Below are 17,322 nucleotides of genomic sequence, written 5' to 3'. Positions count from 1 at the left end.
TGTGGTGGACAGGTGAGGAGACAGACCCACAGGTAGTGTGGTGGACAGGTGAGGAGACAGACCCACAGGTAGTGTGGTGGACAGGTGAGTTAACAGACCCACAGGTAGTGTGGTGGACAGGTGAGGAGACAGACCCACAGGTAGTGTGGTGGACAGGTGAGTTAACAGACCCACAGGTAGTGTGGTGGACATGTGAGGAGACAGACCCACAGGTAGTGTGGTGGACAGGTGAGTTAACAAACCCACAGGTAGTGTGGTGGACAGGTGCGGAGACAGACCCACAGGTAGTGTGGTGGACAGGTGAGTTAACAGACCCACAGGTAGTGTGGTGGACAGGTGAGGAGACAGACCCACAGGTAGTGTGGTGGACAGGTGAGTTAACAGACCCACAGCTAGTGTGGTGGACAGGTGAGCTGACAGACCCACAGCTAGTGTGGTGGACAGGTGAGCTGACAGACCCACAGCTAGTGTGGTGGACAGGTGAGCTGACAGACCCACAGCTAGTGTGGTGGACAGGTGAGCTGACAGACCCACAGCTAGTGTGGTGGACAGGTGAGCTGACAGACCCACAGCTAGTGTGGTGGACAGGTGAGCAGACAGACCCACAGCTAGAGTGGTGGACAGGTGAGTTAACAGACCCACAGCTAGTGTGGTGGACAGGTGAGCTGACAGACCCACAGCTAGAGTGGTGGACAGGTGAGCTGACAGACCCACAGCTAGTGTGGTGGACAGGGGAGCTGACAGACCCACAGCTAGTGTGGTGGACAGGTGAGCAGACAGACCCACAGCTAGTATGGTGGACAGGTGAGGAGACAGACCCACATGTAGTGTGGTAGACAGGTGAGTTAACAGACCCACAGGTAGTGTGGTGGACAGGTGAGGAGACAGACCCACATGTAGTGTGGTAGACAGGTGAGTTAACAGACCCACAGCTAGTGTGGTGGACAGGTGAGTTAACAGACCCACAGCTAGTGTGGTGGCCAGGTGAGTTAACAGACCCACAGCTTGTGTGGTGGACAGGTGAGCTGACAGACCCACAGCTAGTGTGGTAGACAGGTGAGTTAACAGACCCACAGCTAGTGTGGTAGACAGGTGAGTTAACAGACCCACAGCTAGTGTGGTGGACAGGTGAGTTAACAGACCCACAGCTAGTGTGGTGGACAGGTGAGTTAACAGACCCACAGCTAGTGTGGTGGACAGGTGAGTTAACAGACCCACAGGTAGTGTGGTGGACAGGTGAGGAGACAGACCCACAGGTAGTGTGGTAGACAGGTGAGTTAACAGACCCACAGCTAGTGTGGTGGACAGGTGAGGAGACAGACCCACAGCTAGTGTGGTAGACAGGTGAGTTAACAGACCCACAGCTAGTGTGGTGGACAGGTGAGTTAACAGACCCACAGCTAGTGTGGTGGACAGGTGAGTTAACACACCCACAGCTAGTGTGGTGGACAGGTGAGTTAACAGACCCACAGGTAGTGTGGTGGACAGGTGAGGAGACAGACCCACAGGTAGTGTGGTGGACAGGTGAGTTAACAGACCCACAGGTAGTGTGGTGGACAGGTGAGGAGACAGACCCAGAGGTAGTGTGGTGGACAGGTGAGTTAACAGACCCACAGGTAGTGTGGTGGACAGGTGAGGAGACAGACCCACAGGTAGTGTGGTGGACAGGTGAGTTAACAGACCCACAGGTAGTGTGGTGGACAGGTGAGTTAACATGCCCACAGCTAGTGTGGTGGACAGGTGAGCTGACAGACCCACAGCTAGTGTGGTGGACAGGTGAGCTGACAGACCCACAGCTAGTGTGGTGGACAGGTGAGCTGACAGACCCACAGCTAGTGTGGTGGACAGGTGAGCTGACAGACCCACAGCTAGTGTGGTGGACAGGTGAGCTGACAGACCCACAGCTAGTGTGGTGGACAGGTGAGCAGACAGACCGACAGCTAGAGTGGTGGACAGGTGAGTTAACAGACCCACAGCTAGTGTGGTGGACAGGTGAGTTAACAGACCCACAGGTAGTGTGGTGGACAGGTGAGTTAACAGACCCACAGCTAGTGTGGTGGACAGGTGAGTTAACAGACCCACAGGTAGTGTGGTGGACAGGTGAGTTAACAGACCCACAGGTAGTGTGGTGGACAGGTGAGTTAACAGACCCACAGGTAGTGTGGTGGACAGGTGAGTTAACAGACCCACAGGTAGTGTGGTGGACAGGTGAGTTAACAGACCCACAGGTAGTGAGGTGGACAGGTGAGTTAACAGACCCACAGCTAGTGGTGGACAGGTGAGTTAACAGACCCACAGCTAGTGTGGTGGACAGGTGAGTTAACAGACCCACAGGTAGAGTGGTGGACAGGTGAGTTAACAGACCCACAGGTAGTGTGGTGGACAGGTGAGTTAACAGACCCACAGCTAGTGTGGTGGACAGGTGAGTTAACAGACCCACAGCTAGTGTGGTGGACAGGTGAGTTAACAGACCCACAGCTAGTGTGGTGGACAGGTGAGTTAACAGACCCACAGGTAGTGTGGTGGACAGGTGAGGAGACAGACCCACAGGTAGTGTGGTAGACAGGTGAGTTAACAGACCCACAGCTAGTGTGGTGGACAGGTGAGTTAACAGACCCACAGCTAGTGTGGTGGACAGGTGAGTTAACAGACCCACAGCTAGTGTGGTGGACAGGTGAGCTGACAGACCCACAGCTAGTGTGGTAGACAGGTGAGTTAACAGACCCACAGGTAGTGTGGTGGACAGGTGAGGAGACAGACCCACAGGTAGTGTGGTAGACAGGTGAGTTAACAGACCCACAGCTAGTGTGGTGGACAGGTGAGTTAACAGACCCACAGCTAGTGTGGTGGTCAGGTGAGTTAACAGACCCACAGGTAGTGTGGTGGACAGGTGAGGAGACAGACCCACAGGTAGTGTGGTAGACAGGTGAGTTAACAGACCCACAGCTAGTGTGGTGGACAGGTGAGGAGACAGACCCACAGCTAGTGTGGTGGACAGGTGAGTTAACAGACCCACAGGTAGTGTGGTAGACAGGTGAGTTAACAGACCCACAGCTAGTGTGGTGGACAGGTGAGAGACAGACCAACAGCTAGTGTGGTAGACAGGTGACAGTTAGACAGACCCACAGCTAGTGGTGACAGGTGAGTTAACAGACCCACAGCTAGTGTGGTGGACAGGTGAGTTAACAGACCCACAGCTAGTGTGGTGGACAGGTGAGTTAACAAACCCACAGGTAGTGTGGTGGACAGGTGAGGAGACAGACCCACAGGTAGTGTGGTGGACAGGTGAGTTAACAGACCCACAGGTAGTGTGGTGGACAGGTGAGTTAACAGACCCACAGCTAGTGTGGTGGACAGGTGAGATGACAGACCCACAGCTAGTGTGGTAGACAGGTGAGTTAACAGACCCACAGGTAGTGTGGTGGACAGGTGAGGAGACAGACCCACAGGTAGTGTGGTAGACAGGTGAGTTAACAGACCCACAGCTAGTGTGGTGGACAGGTGAGTTAACAGACCCACAGCTAGTGTGGTGGACAGGTGAGTTAACAGACCCACAGCTAGTGTGGTGGACAGGTGAGTTAACAGACCCACAGGTAGTGTGGTGGACGGTAGGTGAGGAGACAGACCCACAGGTAGTGTGGTAGACAGGTGAGTTAACAGACCCACAGCTAGTGTGGTGGACAGGTGAGTTAACAGACCCACAGCTAGTGTGGTGGACAGGTGAGTTAACAGACCCACAGCTAGTGTGGTGGACAGGTGAGCTGACAGACCCACAGCTAGTGTGGTAGACAGGTGAGCTGACAGACCCACAGCTAGTGTGGTGGACAGGTGAGTTAACAGACCCACAGCTAGTGTGGTGGACAGGTGAGTTAACAGACCCACAGCTGGTGTGGTGGACAGGTGAGTTAACAGACCCACAGGTAGTGTGGTGGCTGAGGAGACAGACCCACAGTGTGTGGTAGACAGGTGAGTTAACAGACCCACAGCTAGTGTGGTGGACAGGTGAGGAGACAGACCCACAGCTAGTGTGGTGGACAGGTGAGTTAACAGACCCACAGGTAGTGTGGTAGACAGGTGAGTTAACAGACCCACAGCTAGTGTGGTGACAGGTGAGGAGACAGACCCACAGCTAGTGTGGTGGACAGGTGAGTTAACAGACCCACAGCTAGTGTGGTGGACAGGTGAGTTAACAGACCCACAGCTAGTGTGGTGGACAGGTGAGTTAACAGACCCACAGCTAGTGTGGTGGACAGGTGAGGAGACAGACCCACAGGTAGTGTGGTGGACAGGTGAGGAGACAGACCCACAGGTAGTGTGGTGGACAGGTGAGTTAACAGACCCACAGGTAGTGTGGTGGACAGGTGAGGAGACAGACCCACAGGTAGTGTGGTGGACAGGTGAGTTAACAGACCCACAGGTAGTGTGGTGGACAGGTGAGGAGACAGACCCACAGGTAGTGTGGTGGACAGGTGAGTTAACAAACCCACAGGTAGTGTGGTGGACAGGTGCGGAGACAGACCCACAGGTAGTGTGGTGGACAGGTGAGTTAACAGACCCACAGGTAGTGTGGTGGACAGGTGAGGAGACAGACCCACAGGTAGTGTGGTGGACAGGTGAGTTAACAGACCCACAGCTAGTGTGGTGGACAGGTGAGCTGACAGACCCACAGCTAGTGTGGTGGACAGGTGAGCTGACAGACCCACAGCTAGTGTGGTGGACAGGTGAGCTGACAGACCCACAGCTAGTGTGGTGGACAGGTGAGTTGACAGACCCACAGCTAGTGTGGTGGACAGGTGAGCTGACAGACCCACAGCTAGTGTGGTGGACAGGTGAGCAGACAGACCCACAGCTAGAGTGGTGGACAGGTGAGTTTAACAGACCCACAGCTAGAGTGGTGGACAGGTGATCTGACAGACCCACAGGTAGTGTGGTGGACAGGTGAGCTGACAGACCCACAGCTAGTGTGGTGGACAGGTGACTGACAGACCCACAGCTAGTGTGGTGGACAGGTGAGCTGACAGACCCACAGCTAGTGTGGTGGACAGGTGAGCTGACAGACCCACAGCTAGTGTGGTGGACAGGTGAGCAGACAGACCCACAGCTACAGTGGTGGACAGGTGAGTTAACAGACCCACAGCTAGTGTGGTGGACAGGTGAGCTGACAGACCCACAGCTAGAGTGGTGGACAGGTGAGCTGACAGACCCACAGCTAGAGTGGTGGACAGGTGAGTTAACAGACCCACAGCTAGTGTGGTGGACAGGTGAGTTAACAGACCCACAGCTAGTGTGGTGGACAGGTGAGCTGACAGACCCACAGCTAGAGTGGTGGACAGCTGACAGACCCACAGCTAGTGTGGTGGACAGGTGAGCTGACAGACCCACAGCTAGAGTGGTGGACAGGTGAGTTAACAGACCCACAGCTAGTGTGGTGGACAGGTGAGCTTACAGACCCACAGCTAGTGTGGTGGACAGGTGAGCTGGCAGACCCACAGCTAGAGTGGTGGACAGGTGAGCTGACAGACCCACAGCTAGTGTGGTGGACAGGTGAGCAGACAGACCCACAGCTAGTGTGGTGGACAGGTGAGCTGACAGACCCACAGCTAGTGTGGTGGACAGGTGAGCTGAGAGACCCACAGCTAGTGTGGTGGACAGGTGAGCTGACAGACCCACAGCTAGTGTGGTGGACAGGTGAGCAGACAGACCCACAGCTAGTGTGGTGGACAGGTGAGCAGACAGACCCACAGCTAGTGTGGTGGACAGGTAAGCTGACAGACCCACAGCTAGTGTGGTGGACAGGTGAGCTGACAGACCCACAGCAAGTGTGGTGGACAGGTGAGCTGACAGACCCACAGCTAGTGTGGTGGACAGGTGAGCTGACAGACCCACAGCTAGAGTGGTGGACAGGTGAGCTGACAGACCCACAGCTAGTGTGGTGGACAGGTGAGCTGACAGACCCACAGCTAGAGTGGTAGACAGGTGAGCTGACAGACCCACAGCTAGTGTGGTGGACAGGTGAGCTGACAGACCCACAGCTAGTGTGGTGGACAGGTGAGCTGACAGACCCACAGCTAGAGTGGTGGACAGGTGAGCTGACAGACCCACAGCTAGTGTGGTGGACAGGTGAGCTGACAGACCCACAGCTAGTGTGGTGGACAGGTGAGCTGACAGACCCACAGCTAGAGTGGTGGACAGGTGAGCTGACAGACCCACAGCTAGTGTGGTGGACAGGTGAGCTGACAGACCCACAGCTAGTGTGGTGGACAGGTGAGCTGACAGACCCACAGCTAGTGTGGTGGACAGGTGAGCTGACAGACCCACAGCTAGTGTGGTGGACAGGTGAGCTGACAGACCCACAGCTAGTGTGGTGGACAGGTGAGCTGACAGACCCACAGCTAGTGTGGTGGACAGGTGAGCTGACAGACCCACAGCTAGTGTGGTGGACAGGTGAGCTGACAGACCCACAGCTAGTGTGGTGGACAGGTGAGCTGACAGACCCACAGCTAGTGTGGTGGACAGGTGAGCTGACAGACCCACAGCTAGTGTGGTGGACAGGTGAGCTGACAGACCCACAGCTAGTGTGGTGGACAGGTGAGCTGACAGACCCACAGCTAGTGTGGTGGACAGGTGAGCTGACAGACCCACAGCTAGAGTGGTGGACAGGTGAGTTGACAGACCCACAGCTAGTGTGGTGGACAGGTGAGCTGACAGACCCACAGCTAGTGTGGTGGACAGGTGAGCTGACAGACCCACAGCCAGTGGTGGACAGGTGAGTTGACAGACCCACAGCTAGTGTGGTGGACAGGTGAGCTGACAGACCCACAGCTAGTGTGGTGGACAGGTGAGCTGACAGACCCACAGCTAGTGTGGTGGACAGGTGAGCTGACAGACCCACAGCTAGTGTGGTGGACAGGTGAGCTGACAGACCCACAGCTAGTGTGGTGGACAGGTGAGCTGACAGACCCACAGCTAGTGTGGTGGACAGGTGAGCTGACAGACCCACAGCTAGTGTGGTGGACAGGTGAGCTGACAGACCCACAGCTAGTGTGGTGGACAGGTGAGCTGACAGACCCACAGCTAGTGTGGTGGACAGGTGAGCTGACAGACCCACAGCTAGTGTGGTGGACAGGTGAGCTGACAGACCCACAGCTAGTGTGGTGGACAGGTGAGCTGACAGACCCACAGCTAGTGTGGTGGACAGGTGAGCTGACAGACCCACAGCTAGTGGTGGACAGGTGAGCTGACAGACCCACAGCTAGTGTGGTGGACAGGTGAGCTGACAGACCCACAGCTAGTGTGGTGGACAGGTGAGCTGACAGACCCACAGCTAGTGTGGTGGACAGGTGAGCTGACAGACCCACAGCTAGTGTGGTGGACAGGTGAGCTGACAGACCCACAGCTAGTGTGGTGGACAGGTGAGCTGACAGACCCACAGCTAGTGTGGTGGACAGGTGAGCTGACAGACCCACAGCTAGTGTGGTGGACAGGTGAGCTGACAGACCCACAGCTAGTGTGGTGGACAGGTGAGCTGACAGACCCACAGCTAGTGTGGTGGACAGGTGAGCTGACAGACCCACAGCTAGTGTGGTGGACAGGTGAGCTGACAGACCCACAGCTAGTGTGGTGGACAGGTGAGCTGACAGACCCACAGCTAGTGTGGTGGACAGGTGAGCTGACAGACCCACAGCTAGTGTGGTGGACAGGTGAGCTGACAGACCCACAGCTAGTGTGGTGGACAGGTGAGCTGACAGACCCACAGCTAGTGTGGTGGACAGGTGAGCTGACAGACCCACAGCTAGTGTGGTGGACAGGTGAGCTGACAGACCCACAGCTAGTGTGGTGGACAGGTGAGCTGACAGACCCACAGCTAGTGTGGTGGACAGGTGAGTGACAGACCCACAGCTAGTGTGGTGGAGAGCTGACAGACCCACAGCTAGTGTGGTGGACAGGTGAGCTGACAGACCCACAGCTAGTGTGGTGGACAGGTGAGCTGACAGACCCACAGCTAGTGTGGTGGACAGGTGAGCTGACAGACCCACAGCTAGTGTGGTGGACAGGTGAGCTGACAGACCCACAGCTAGAGTGGTGGACAGGTGAGCTGACAGACCCACAGCTAGTGTGGTGGACAGGTGAGCTGACAGACCCACAGCTAGTGTGGTGGACAGGTGAGCTGACAGACCCACAGCTAGTGTGGTGGACAGGTGAGCTTGACAGTGGTGACAGACCCACAGCTAGTGTGGTGGACAGGTGAGCTGACAGACCCACAGCTAGTGTGGTGGACAGGTGAGCTGACAGACCCACAGCTAGTGTGGTGGACAGGTGAGCTGACAGACCCACAGCTAGTGTGGTGGACAGGTGAGCTGACAGACCCACAGCTAGTGTGGTGGACAGGTGAGCTGACAGACCCACAGCTAGAGTGGTGGACAGGTGAGCTGACAGACCCACAGCTAGTGTGGTGGACAGGTGAGCTGACAGACCCACAGCTAGTGTGGTGGACAGGTGAGCTGACAGACCCACAGCTTGTGTGGTGGACAGGTGAGCTGACAGACCCACAGCTAGTGTGGTGGACAGGTGAGCTGACAGACCCACAGCTAGTGTGGTGGACAGGTGAGCTGACAGACCCACAGCTAGTGTGGTGGACAGGTGAGCTGACAGACCCACAGCTAGTGTGGTGGACAGGTGAGCTGACAGACCCACAGCTAGTGTGGTGGACAGGTGAGCTGACAGACCCACAGCTAGTGTGGTGGACAGGTGAGCTGACAGACCCACAGCTAGAGTGGTGGACAGGTGAGCTGACAGACCCACAGCTAGTGTGGTGGACAGGTGAGCTGACAGACCCACAGCTAGTGTGGTGGACAGGTGAGCTGACAGACCCACAGCTAGAGTGGTAGGCAGGTGAGCTGACAGACCCACAGCTAGTGTGGTGGACAGGTGAGCTGACAGACCCACAGCTAGTGTGGTGGACAGGTGAGCTGACAGACCCACAGCTAGTGTGGTGGACAGGTGAGCTGACAGACCCACAGCTAGAGTGGTGGACAGGTGAGCAGACAGACCCACAGCTAGTGTGGTGGACAGGTGAGCTGACAGACCCACAGCTAGTGTGGTGGACAGGTGAGCTGACAGACCCACAGCTAGTGTGGTGGACAGGTGAGCTGACAGACCCACAGCTAGTGTGGTGGACAGGTGTGACAGACCCACAGCTAGTGTGGAGACAGGTGAGTGACAGACCCACAGCTAGTGTGGTGCTAGTGTGGTGGACAGGTGAGCTGACAGACCCACAGCTAGTGTGGTGGACAGGTGAGCTGACAGACCCACAGCTAGTGTGGTGGACAGGTGAGCTGACAGACCCACAGCTAGTGTGGTGGACAGGTGAGCTGACAGCTAGTGTGGACCCACAGCTAGTGTGGTGGACAGGTGAGCTGACAGACCCACAGCTAGTGTGGTGGACAGGTGAGCTGACAGACCCACAGCTAGTGTGGTGGACAGGTGAGCTGACAGACCCACAGCTAGTGTGGTGGACAGGTGAGCTGACAGACCCACAGCTAGTGTGGTGGACAGGGTGACAGACCCACACAGAGTGGTGAGCTGACAGACCCACAGCTAGTGTGGTGGACAGGTGAGCTGACAGACCCACAGCTAGTGTGGTGGACAGGTGAGCTGACAGACCCACAGCTAGTGTGGTGGACAGGTGAGCTGACAGACCCACAGCTAGTGTGGTGGACAGGTGAGCTGACAGACCCACAGCTAGTGTGGTGGACAGGTGAGCTGACAGACCCACAGCTAGTGTGGTGGACAGGTGTTGACAGACCCACAGCTAGAGTGGTGGACAGGTGAGCTGACAGACCCACAGCTAGTGTGGTGGACAGGTGAGCTGACAGACCCACAGCTAGTGTGGTGGACAGGTGAGCTGACAGACCCACAGCTAGAGTGGTGGACAGGTGAGCTGACAGACCCACAGCTAGTGTGGTGGACAGGTGAGCTGACAGACCCACAGCTATTGTGGTGGACAGGTGAGCTGACAGACCCACAGCTAGAGTGGTGGACAGGTGAGCTGACAGACCCACAGCTAGTGTGGTGGACAGGTGAGCTGACAGACCCACAGCTAGTGTGGTGGACAGGTGAGCTGACAGACCCATAGCTAGAGTGGTGGACAGGTGAGCTGACAGACCCACAGCTAGTGTGGTGGACAGGTGAGCTGACAGACCCACAGCTAGTGTGGTGGACAGGTGAGCTGACAGACCCACAGCTAGTGTGGTGGACAGGTGAGCTGACAGACCCACAGCTAGTGTGGTGGACAGGTGAGCTGACAGACCCACAGCTAGTGTGGTGGACAGGTGAGCTGACAGACCCACAGCTAGAGTGGTGGACAGGTGAGCTGACAGACCCACAGCTAGTGTGGTGGACAGGTGAGCTGACAGACCCACAGCTAGTGTGGTGGACAGGTGAGCTGACAGACCCACAGCTAGTGTGGTGGACAGGTGAGCTGACAGACCCACAGCTAGTGTGGTGGACAGGTGAGCTGACAGACCCACAGCTAGTGTGGTGGACAGGTGAGCTGACAGACCCACAGCTAGTGTGGTGGACAGGTGAGCTGACAGACCCACAGCTAGTGTGGTGGACAGGTGAGCTGACAGACCCACAGCTAGTGTGGTGGACAGGTGAGCTGACAGACCCACAGCTAGAGTGGTGGACAGGTGAGCTGACAGACCCACAGCTAGTGTGGTGGACAGGTGAGCTGACAGACCCACAGCTAGTGTGGTGGACAGGTGAGCTGACAGACCCACAGCTAGAGTGGTGGACAGGTGAGCTGACAGACCCACAGATAGTGTGGTGGACAGGTGAGCTGACAGACCCACAGCTAGTGTGGTGTACAGGTGAGCTGACAGACCCACAGCTAGTGTGGTGGACAGGTGAGCTGACAGACCCACAGCTAGAGTGGTGGACAGGTGAGCAGACAGACCCACAGCTAGAGTGGTGGACAGGTGAGCAGACAGACCCACAGCTAGTGTGGTGGACAGGTGAGCAGACAGACCCACAGCTAGAGTGGTGGACAGGTGAGTTGACAGACCCACAGCTAATGTGGTGGACAGGTGAGCTGACAGACCCACAGCTAGTGTGGTGGACAGGTGAGCTGACAGACCCACAGCTAGTGTGGTGGACAGGTGAGCTGACAGACCCACAGCTAGTGTGGTGGACAGGTGAGCAGACAGACCCACAGCTAGAGTGGTGGACAGGTGTGTTGACAGACCCACAGCTAGTGTGGTGGACAGGTGAGTTGTCAAACCCACAGCTAGTGTGGTGGACATGTGAGCTGACAGACCCACAGCTAGAGTGGTGGACAGGTGAGCTGACAGACCCACAGCTAGAGTGGTGGACAGGTGAGCTGACAGACCCACAGCTAGTGTGGTGGACAGGTGAGCTGACAGACCCACAGCTAGTGTGGTGGACAGGTGAGCTGACAGACCCACAGCTAGTGTGGTGGACAGGTGAGTTGTCAAACCCACAGCTAGTGTGGTGGACAGGTGAGCTGACAGACCCACAGCTAGAGTGGTGGACAGGTGAGATGACAGACCCACAGCTAGAGTGGTGGACAGGTGATATGACAGACCCACAGCTAGTGTGGTGGACAGGTGAGCTGACAGACCCACAGCTAGTGTGGTGGACAGGTGAGCTGACAGACCCACAGCTAGAGTGGTGGACAGGTGAGCTGACAGACCCACAGCTAGTGTGGTGGACAGGTGAGCTGACAGACCCACAGCTAGTGTGGTGGACAGGTGAGCTGACAGACCCACAGCTAGTGTGGTGGACAGGTGAGCTGACAGACCCACAGCTAGTGTGGTGGACAGGTGAGCTGACATACCCACAGCTAGTGTGGTGGACAGGTGAGCTGACAGACCCACAGCTAGAGTGGTGGACAGGTGAGCAGACAGACCCACAGCTAGAGTGGTGGACAGGTGAGCAGACAGACCCACAGCTAGTGTGGTGGACAGGTGTGCAGACAGACCCACAGCTAGTGTGGTGGACAGGTGAGCTGACAGACCCACAGCTAGTGTGGTGGACAGGTGAGCAGACAGACCCACAGCTAGAGTGGTGGACAGGTGAGTTGACAGACCCACAGCTAGTGTGGAGGACAGGTGAGCTGACAGACCCACAGCTAGTGTGGTGGACAGGTGAGCTGACAGACCCACAGCTAGTGTGGTGGACAGGTGAGTTGTCAAACCCACAGCTAGTGTGGTGGACAGGTGAGCTGACAGACCCACAGCTAGTGTGGTGGACAGGTGAGCAGACAGACCCACAGCTAGTGTGCTGGACAGGTGAGCTGACAGACCCACAGCTAGTGTGGTGGACAGGTGAGCTGACAGACCCACAGCTAGTGTGGTGGACAGGTGAGCTGACAGACCCACAGCTAGTGTGGTGGACAGGTGAGCTGACAGACCCACAGCTAGTGTGGTGGACAGGTGAGCAGACAGACCCACAGCTAGTGTGGTGGACAGGTGAGCTGACAGACCCACAGCTAGAGTGGTGGACAGGTGAGCTGACAGACCCACAGCTAGTGTGGTGGACAGGTGAGCTGTCAGACCCACAGCTAGTGTGGTGGACAGGTGACCTGACAGACCCACAGCTAGTGTGGTGGACAGGTGGGTTGTCAAACCTACAGCTAGTGTGGTGGACAGGTGTGCAGACAGACCCACAGCTAGTGTGGTGGACAGGTGAGCTGACAGACCCACAGCTAGTGTGGTGGACAGGTGAGCTGACAGACCCACAGCTAGAGTGGTGGACAGGTGAGCTGACAGACCCACAGCTAGTGTGGTAGACAGGTGAGCTGACAGACCCACAGCTAGTGTGGTAGACAGGTGAGCTGACAGACCCACAGCTAGTGTGGTGGACAGGTGAGCTGACAGACCCACAGCTAGTGTGGTGGACAGGTGAGTTGTCAAACCCACAGCTAGTGTGGTGGACAGGTGAGCTGTCAGACCCACAGCTAGTGTGGTGGACAGGTGACCTGACAGACCCACAGCTAGTGTGGTGGACAGGTGGGTTGTCAAACCTACAGCTAGTGTGGTGGACAGGTGAGCTGTCAGACCCACAGCTAGTGTGATGGACAGGTGAGTTGTCAAACCCACAGCTAGTGTGGTGGACAGGTGAGTTGTCAAACCCACAGCTAGTGTGGTGGACAGGTGAGTTGACAGACCCACAGCTAGTGTGGTGGACAGGTGAGTTGTCAAACCCACAGCTAGTGTGGTGGACAGGTGAGTTGTCAAACCCACAGCTAGTGTGGTGGACAGGTGAGTTGACAGACCCACAGCTAGTGTGGTGGACAGGTGAGTTGTCAAACCCACAGCTAGTGTGGTGGACAGGTGAGCAGACAGACCCACAGCTAGTGTGCTGGACAGGTGAGCTGACAGACCCACAGCTAGTGTGGTGGACAGGTGAGCTGACAGACCCACAGCTAGTGTGGTGGACAGGTGAGCTGACAGACCCACAGCTAGTGTGGTGGACAGGTGAGCTGACAGACCCACAGCTAGTGTGGTGGACAGGTGAGCAGACAGACCCACAGCTAGTGTGGTGGACAGGTGAGCTGACAGACCCACAGCTAGAGTGGTGGACAGGTGAGCTGACAGACCCACAGCTAGTGTGGTAGACAGGTGAGCTGACAGACCCACAGCTAGTGTGGTAGACAGGTGAGCTGACAGACCCACAGCTAGTGTGGTGGACAGGTGAGTTGTCAAACCCACAGCTAGTGTGGTGGACAGGTGAGCTGTCAGACCCACAGCTAGTGTGGTGGACAGGTGACCTGACAGACCCACAGCTAGTGTGGTGGACAGGTGGGTTGTCAAACCTACAGCTAGTGTGGTGGACAGGTGAGCTGTCAGACCCACAGCTAGTGTGGTGGACAGGTGAGCTGACAGACCCACAGCTAGTGTGATGGACAGGTGAGTTGTCAAACCCACAGCTAGTGTGGTGGACAGGTGAGTTGTCAAACCCACAGCTAGTGTGGTGGACAGGTGAGTTGACAGACCCACAGCTAGTGTGGTGGACAGGTGAGTTGTCAAACCCACAGCTAGTGTGGTGGACAGGTGAGTTGTCAAACCCACAGCTAGTGTGGTGGACAGGTGAGTTGACAGACCCACAGCTAGTGTGGTGGACAGGTGAGTTGTCAAACCCACAGCTAGTGTGGTGGACAGGTGAAACACGCTCTTCTTACTGCATCCACAATCTGACAAACAGATCAACAGTCTCCCTATCATAGATCAACAGTCTCCCTATCATAGATCAACAGTCTCCCTATCACAGATCAACAGTCTCCCTATCACAGATCAACAGTCTCCCTATCACAGATCAACAGTCTCCCTATCACATATCAACAGTCTCCCTATCACAGATCAACAGTCTCCCTATCACAGATCAACAGTCTCCCTATCACAGATCAACAGTCTCCCTGTCACAGATCAACAGTCTCCCTATCACAGATCAACAGTCTCACTATCACAGATCAACAGTCTCCCTATCACAGATCGACAGTCTCCCTATCACAGATCAACAGTCTCCCGGTCACAGATCAACAGTCTCCCTATCACAGATCAACAGTCTCCCTATCACAGATCAACAGTCTCCCTATCACAGATCAACAGTCTCCCTATCACAGATCAACAGTCTCCCTATCACAGATCAACAGTCTCCCTATCACAGATCAACAGTCTCCCTATCACAGATCAACAGTCTCCCTATCACAGATCAACAGTCTCCCTATCACAGATCAACAGTCTCCCTATCACAGATCAACAGTCTCCCTATCACAGATCGACAGTCTCCCTGTCACAGATCAACAGTCTCCCGGTCACAGATCAACAGTCTCCCTATCACAGATCAACAGTCTCCCTGTCACAGATCAACAGTCTCCCGGTCACAGATCAACAGTCTCACTATCACAGATCAACAGTCTCCCTATCACAGATCGACAGTCTCCCTATCACAGATCAACAGTCTCCCTATCACAGATCAACAGTCTCCCTATCACAGATCAACAGTCTCACTATCACAGATCAACAGTCTCCCTATCACAGATCGACAGTCTCCCTGTCACAGATCAACAATCTCCCGGTCACAGATCAACAGTCTCCCTATCACAGATCAACAGTCTCCCTATCACAGATCAACACCTCTCTCTGTCACAGATCAACAGTCTCCCGGTCACAGATCAGCAGTCTCCCTATCACAGATCGACAGTCTCCCTATCACAGATCAACACTCTCTCTCTCTCTCTCTCTCTCAATTCAATTCAATTCAATTCAAGGGCTTTATTGGCATGGGAAACATGTGTTAACATTGCCAAAGCAAGTGACGTAGATCATATATAAAGTGAGTATATAAAGTTAAATAAACTGTAAAAATTAACAGTAAACATTACACATACAGAAGTTTCAAAACAATAAAGACAATCCATATGTCAGATTATATATATACAGTGTTTTAACAATGAACAAATAGTTAAAGTACACAAGGGAAAATAAATAAGCATAAATATGGGTTGTATTTACAATGGTGTTTGTTCTTCACTGGTTGCCCTTTTCTCGTGGCAACAGGTCACAAATCTTGCTGCTGTGATGGCACACTGTGGAATTTCACCCAGTAGATATGGGAGTTTATCAAAATTGGGTTTGTTTTCTAATTCTTTGTGGGTCTGTGTAATCTGAAGGAAATATGTGTCTCTAATATGGTCATACATTGGGCAGGAGGTCTCTCTGTCTGTCTCTCTCTCTCTCTCTATCTATCTATCAACTCAATTCAACTCAAGGGGCTTTATTGCCATGGGTAAAATATGTTAACATCGCCAAAGCAAGTGAAATAGATAATATACAAAAGAGAAATAAACAATGAACAGTAAATATTACACTCACAGAAGTTCCAAAAGAATAAAAGGCATTTCAAATGTCATTATGTGTTTTTGCTTTGTTGTAAGAATGTGCAAATGGTTAAAGTACAAAAGGGAAAATAAATTAACATAAATATGTGTTTACAATGTTGTTTGTTCTTCACTGGTTGACCTTTTCTCGTGGCAACAGGTCACAAATCCTGCTGCTGTGATGGCACACTGTGGAATTTCACCCAGTAGATATGGGAGTTTATCAAAGTTGAGTTTGTTTTCAAATTCTTTGTGAATCTCTTTCTCTCTCCCCACTCTCACCCCCCCCCCCCCTCACCCTCCTCTCTCTGTCTCCCTCTTACTCCTCCCCACCTCGCTCTCTGTCTCTCTCTTCCCACATTCGCCCACCCCCCCACCCCACCACCCCCCACCACCACCACCTTCCTCCCTGTGTATCAGGAGTGGAGCCCTCCATATAGGAGACCACATCCTGTCCATCGATGGGACCAGCACGGAGCACTGTTCAGTCCTGGAGGCCACACAGCTATTAGCCAGCACCTCAGACCAGGCCAAGCTTGAGATCCTCCCCGCCCACCACAGCAGACTGCCCAGCAAACCCCAGGACACTGGTGAGTGAGGACACGTTGATTTTACTGTCCAAGTGGGGAGCAAAGAAAACACTATTTTCCCTAACCCCTAACCCTACAACTAACCTCTAACCCTAACCCTAAAACTAACCTCTAACCCTAACCCCTAACCCTAAAACTAACCTCTAACCCTAACCCTAAAACTAACACCTAACCCTAAAACTAACCTCTAACCCTAACCCTAACCCTTAACCCTAAAACTAACCTCTAACCCTAACCCCTAACCCTAAAACTAACCCCTAACCCTAAAACTAACCCTTAACCCTAACCCTAAACCTAAAACTAACCCCTAACCCTAAAACTAACCCCTAACCCTAAAACTAACCCCTAACCCTAAAACTAACACCTAACCCTAAAACTAACCCCTAACCCTAAAACTAACACCTAACCCTAAAACTAACCCCTAACCCTAACCCTAAAACTAACCACTAAACCTAATCCTACCCGTAACCCTAACCTTAACCCTAACCTTAACCCCAAACTCCTAACCCTAAACCTAACCCCTCCTAACCCTAAACCTCACCCCTAACCCCAAAACTAACCCCTAACCCTAAAACTAACCCTACCCTTAACCCTAACCTTAACCCCTAGTCCCTAACCCTAAAACTAACCCTACCCTTAACCCTAATCTTAACCCCAAACTCCTAAACCTAACCCCTAACCCCAAACCCTAATTGTAGCCCTAACTGTCAGCCTAACCCCTGAGCCTAATATAGTATTGTTCCTATTGGTGACCTGCAAAATATCCACACTTGTCAGAGTTTCCCTTGTTTTACTAGCCTTGTGAGGACTTTTGGAACCTAAAATGATAGT

General features: G+C 54.2%; 1 protein-coding gene across 1 annotated transcript in view; it reads left to right on the top strand.

The window, feature by feature from the left end:
- LOC118379680 (glutamate receptor-interacting protein 2-like) overlaps positions 1 to 17,322 on the top strand; it is a 186,102-nt gene that overhangs the window by 57,258 nt on the left and 111,522 nt on the right. Inside the window, exon 8 of the mRNA XM_052474577.1 lies at positions 16,322 to 16,491. Coding sequence (XP_052330537.1) covers positions 16,322 to 16,491 — 170 coding nt within the window. The remainder of the gene's footprint in view (positions 1 to 16,321; positions 16,492 to 17,322) is intronic.

The sequence above is a fragment of the Oncorhynchus keta genome, chromosome 21, assembly GCF_023373465.1.
Source record: "Oncorhynchus keta strain PuntledgeMale-10-30-2019 chromosome 21, Oket_V2, whole genome shotgun sequence".
NCBI lineage: Eukaryota > Metazoa > Chordata > Actinopteri > Salmoniformes > Salmonidae > Oncorhynchus > Oncorhynchus keta.
The sequence above is the reverse complement of the archived record's forward strand: the minus strand, read 5'-3'. Positions and strand labels throughout refer to the sequence as shown.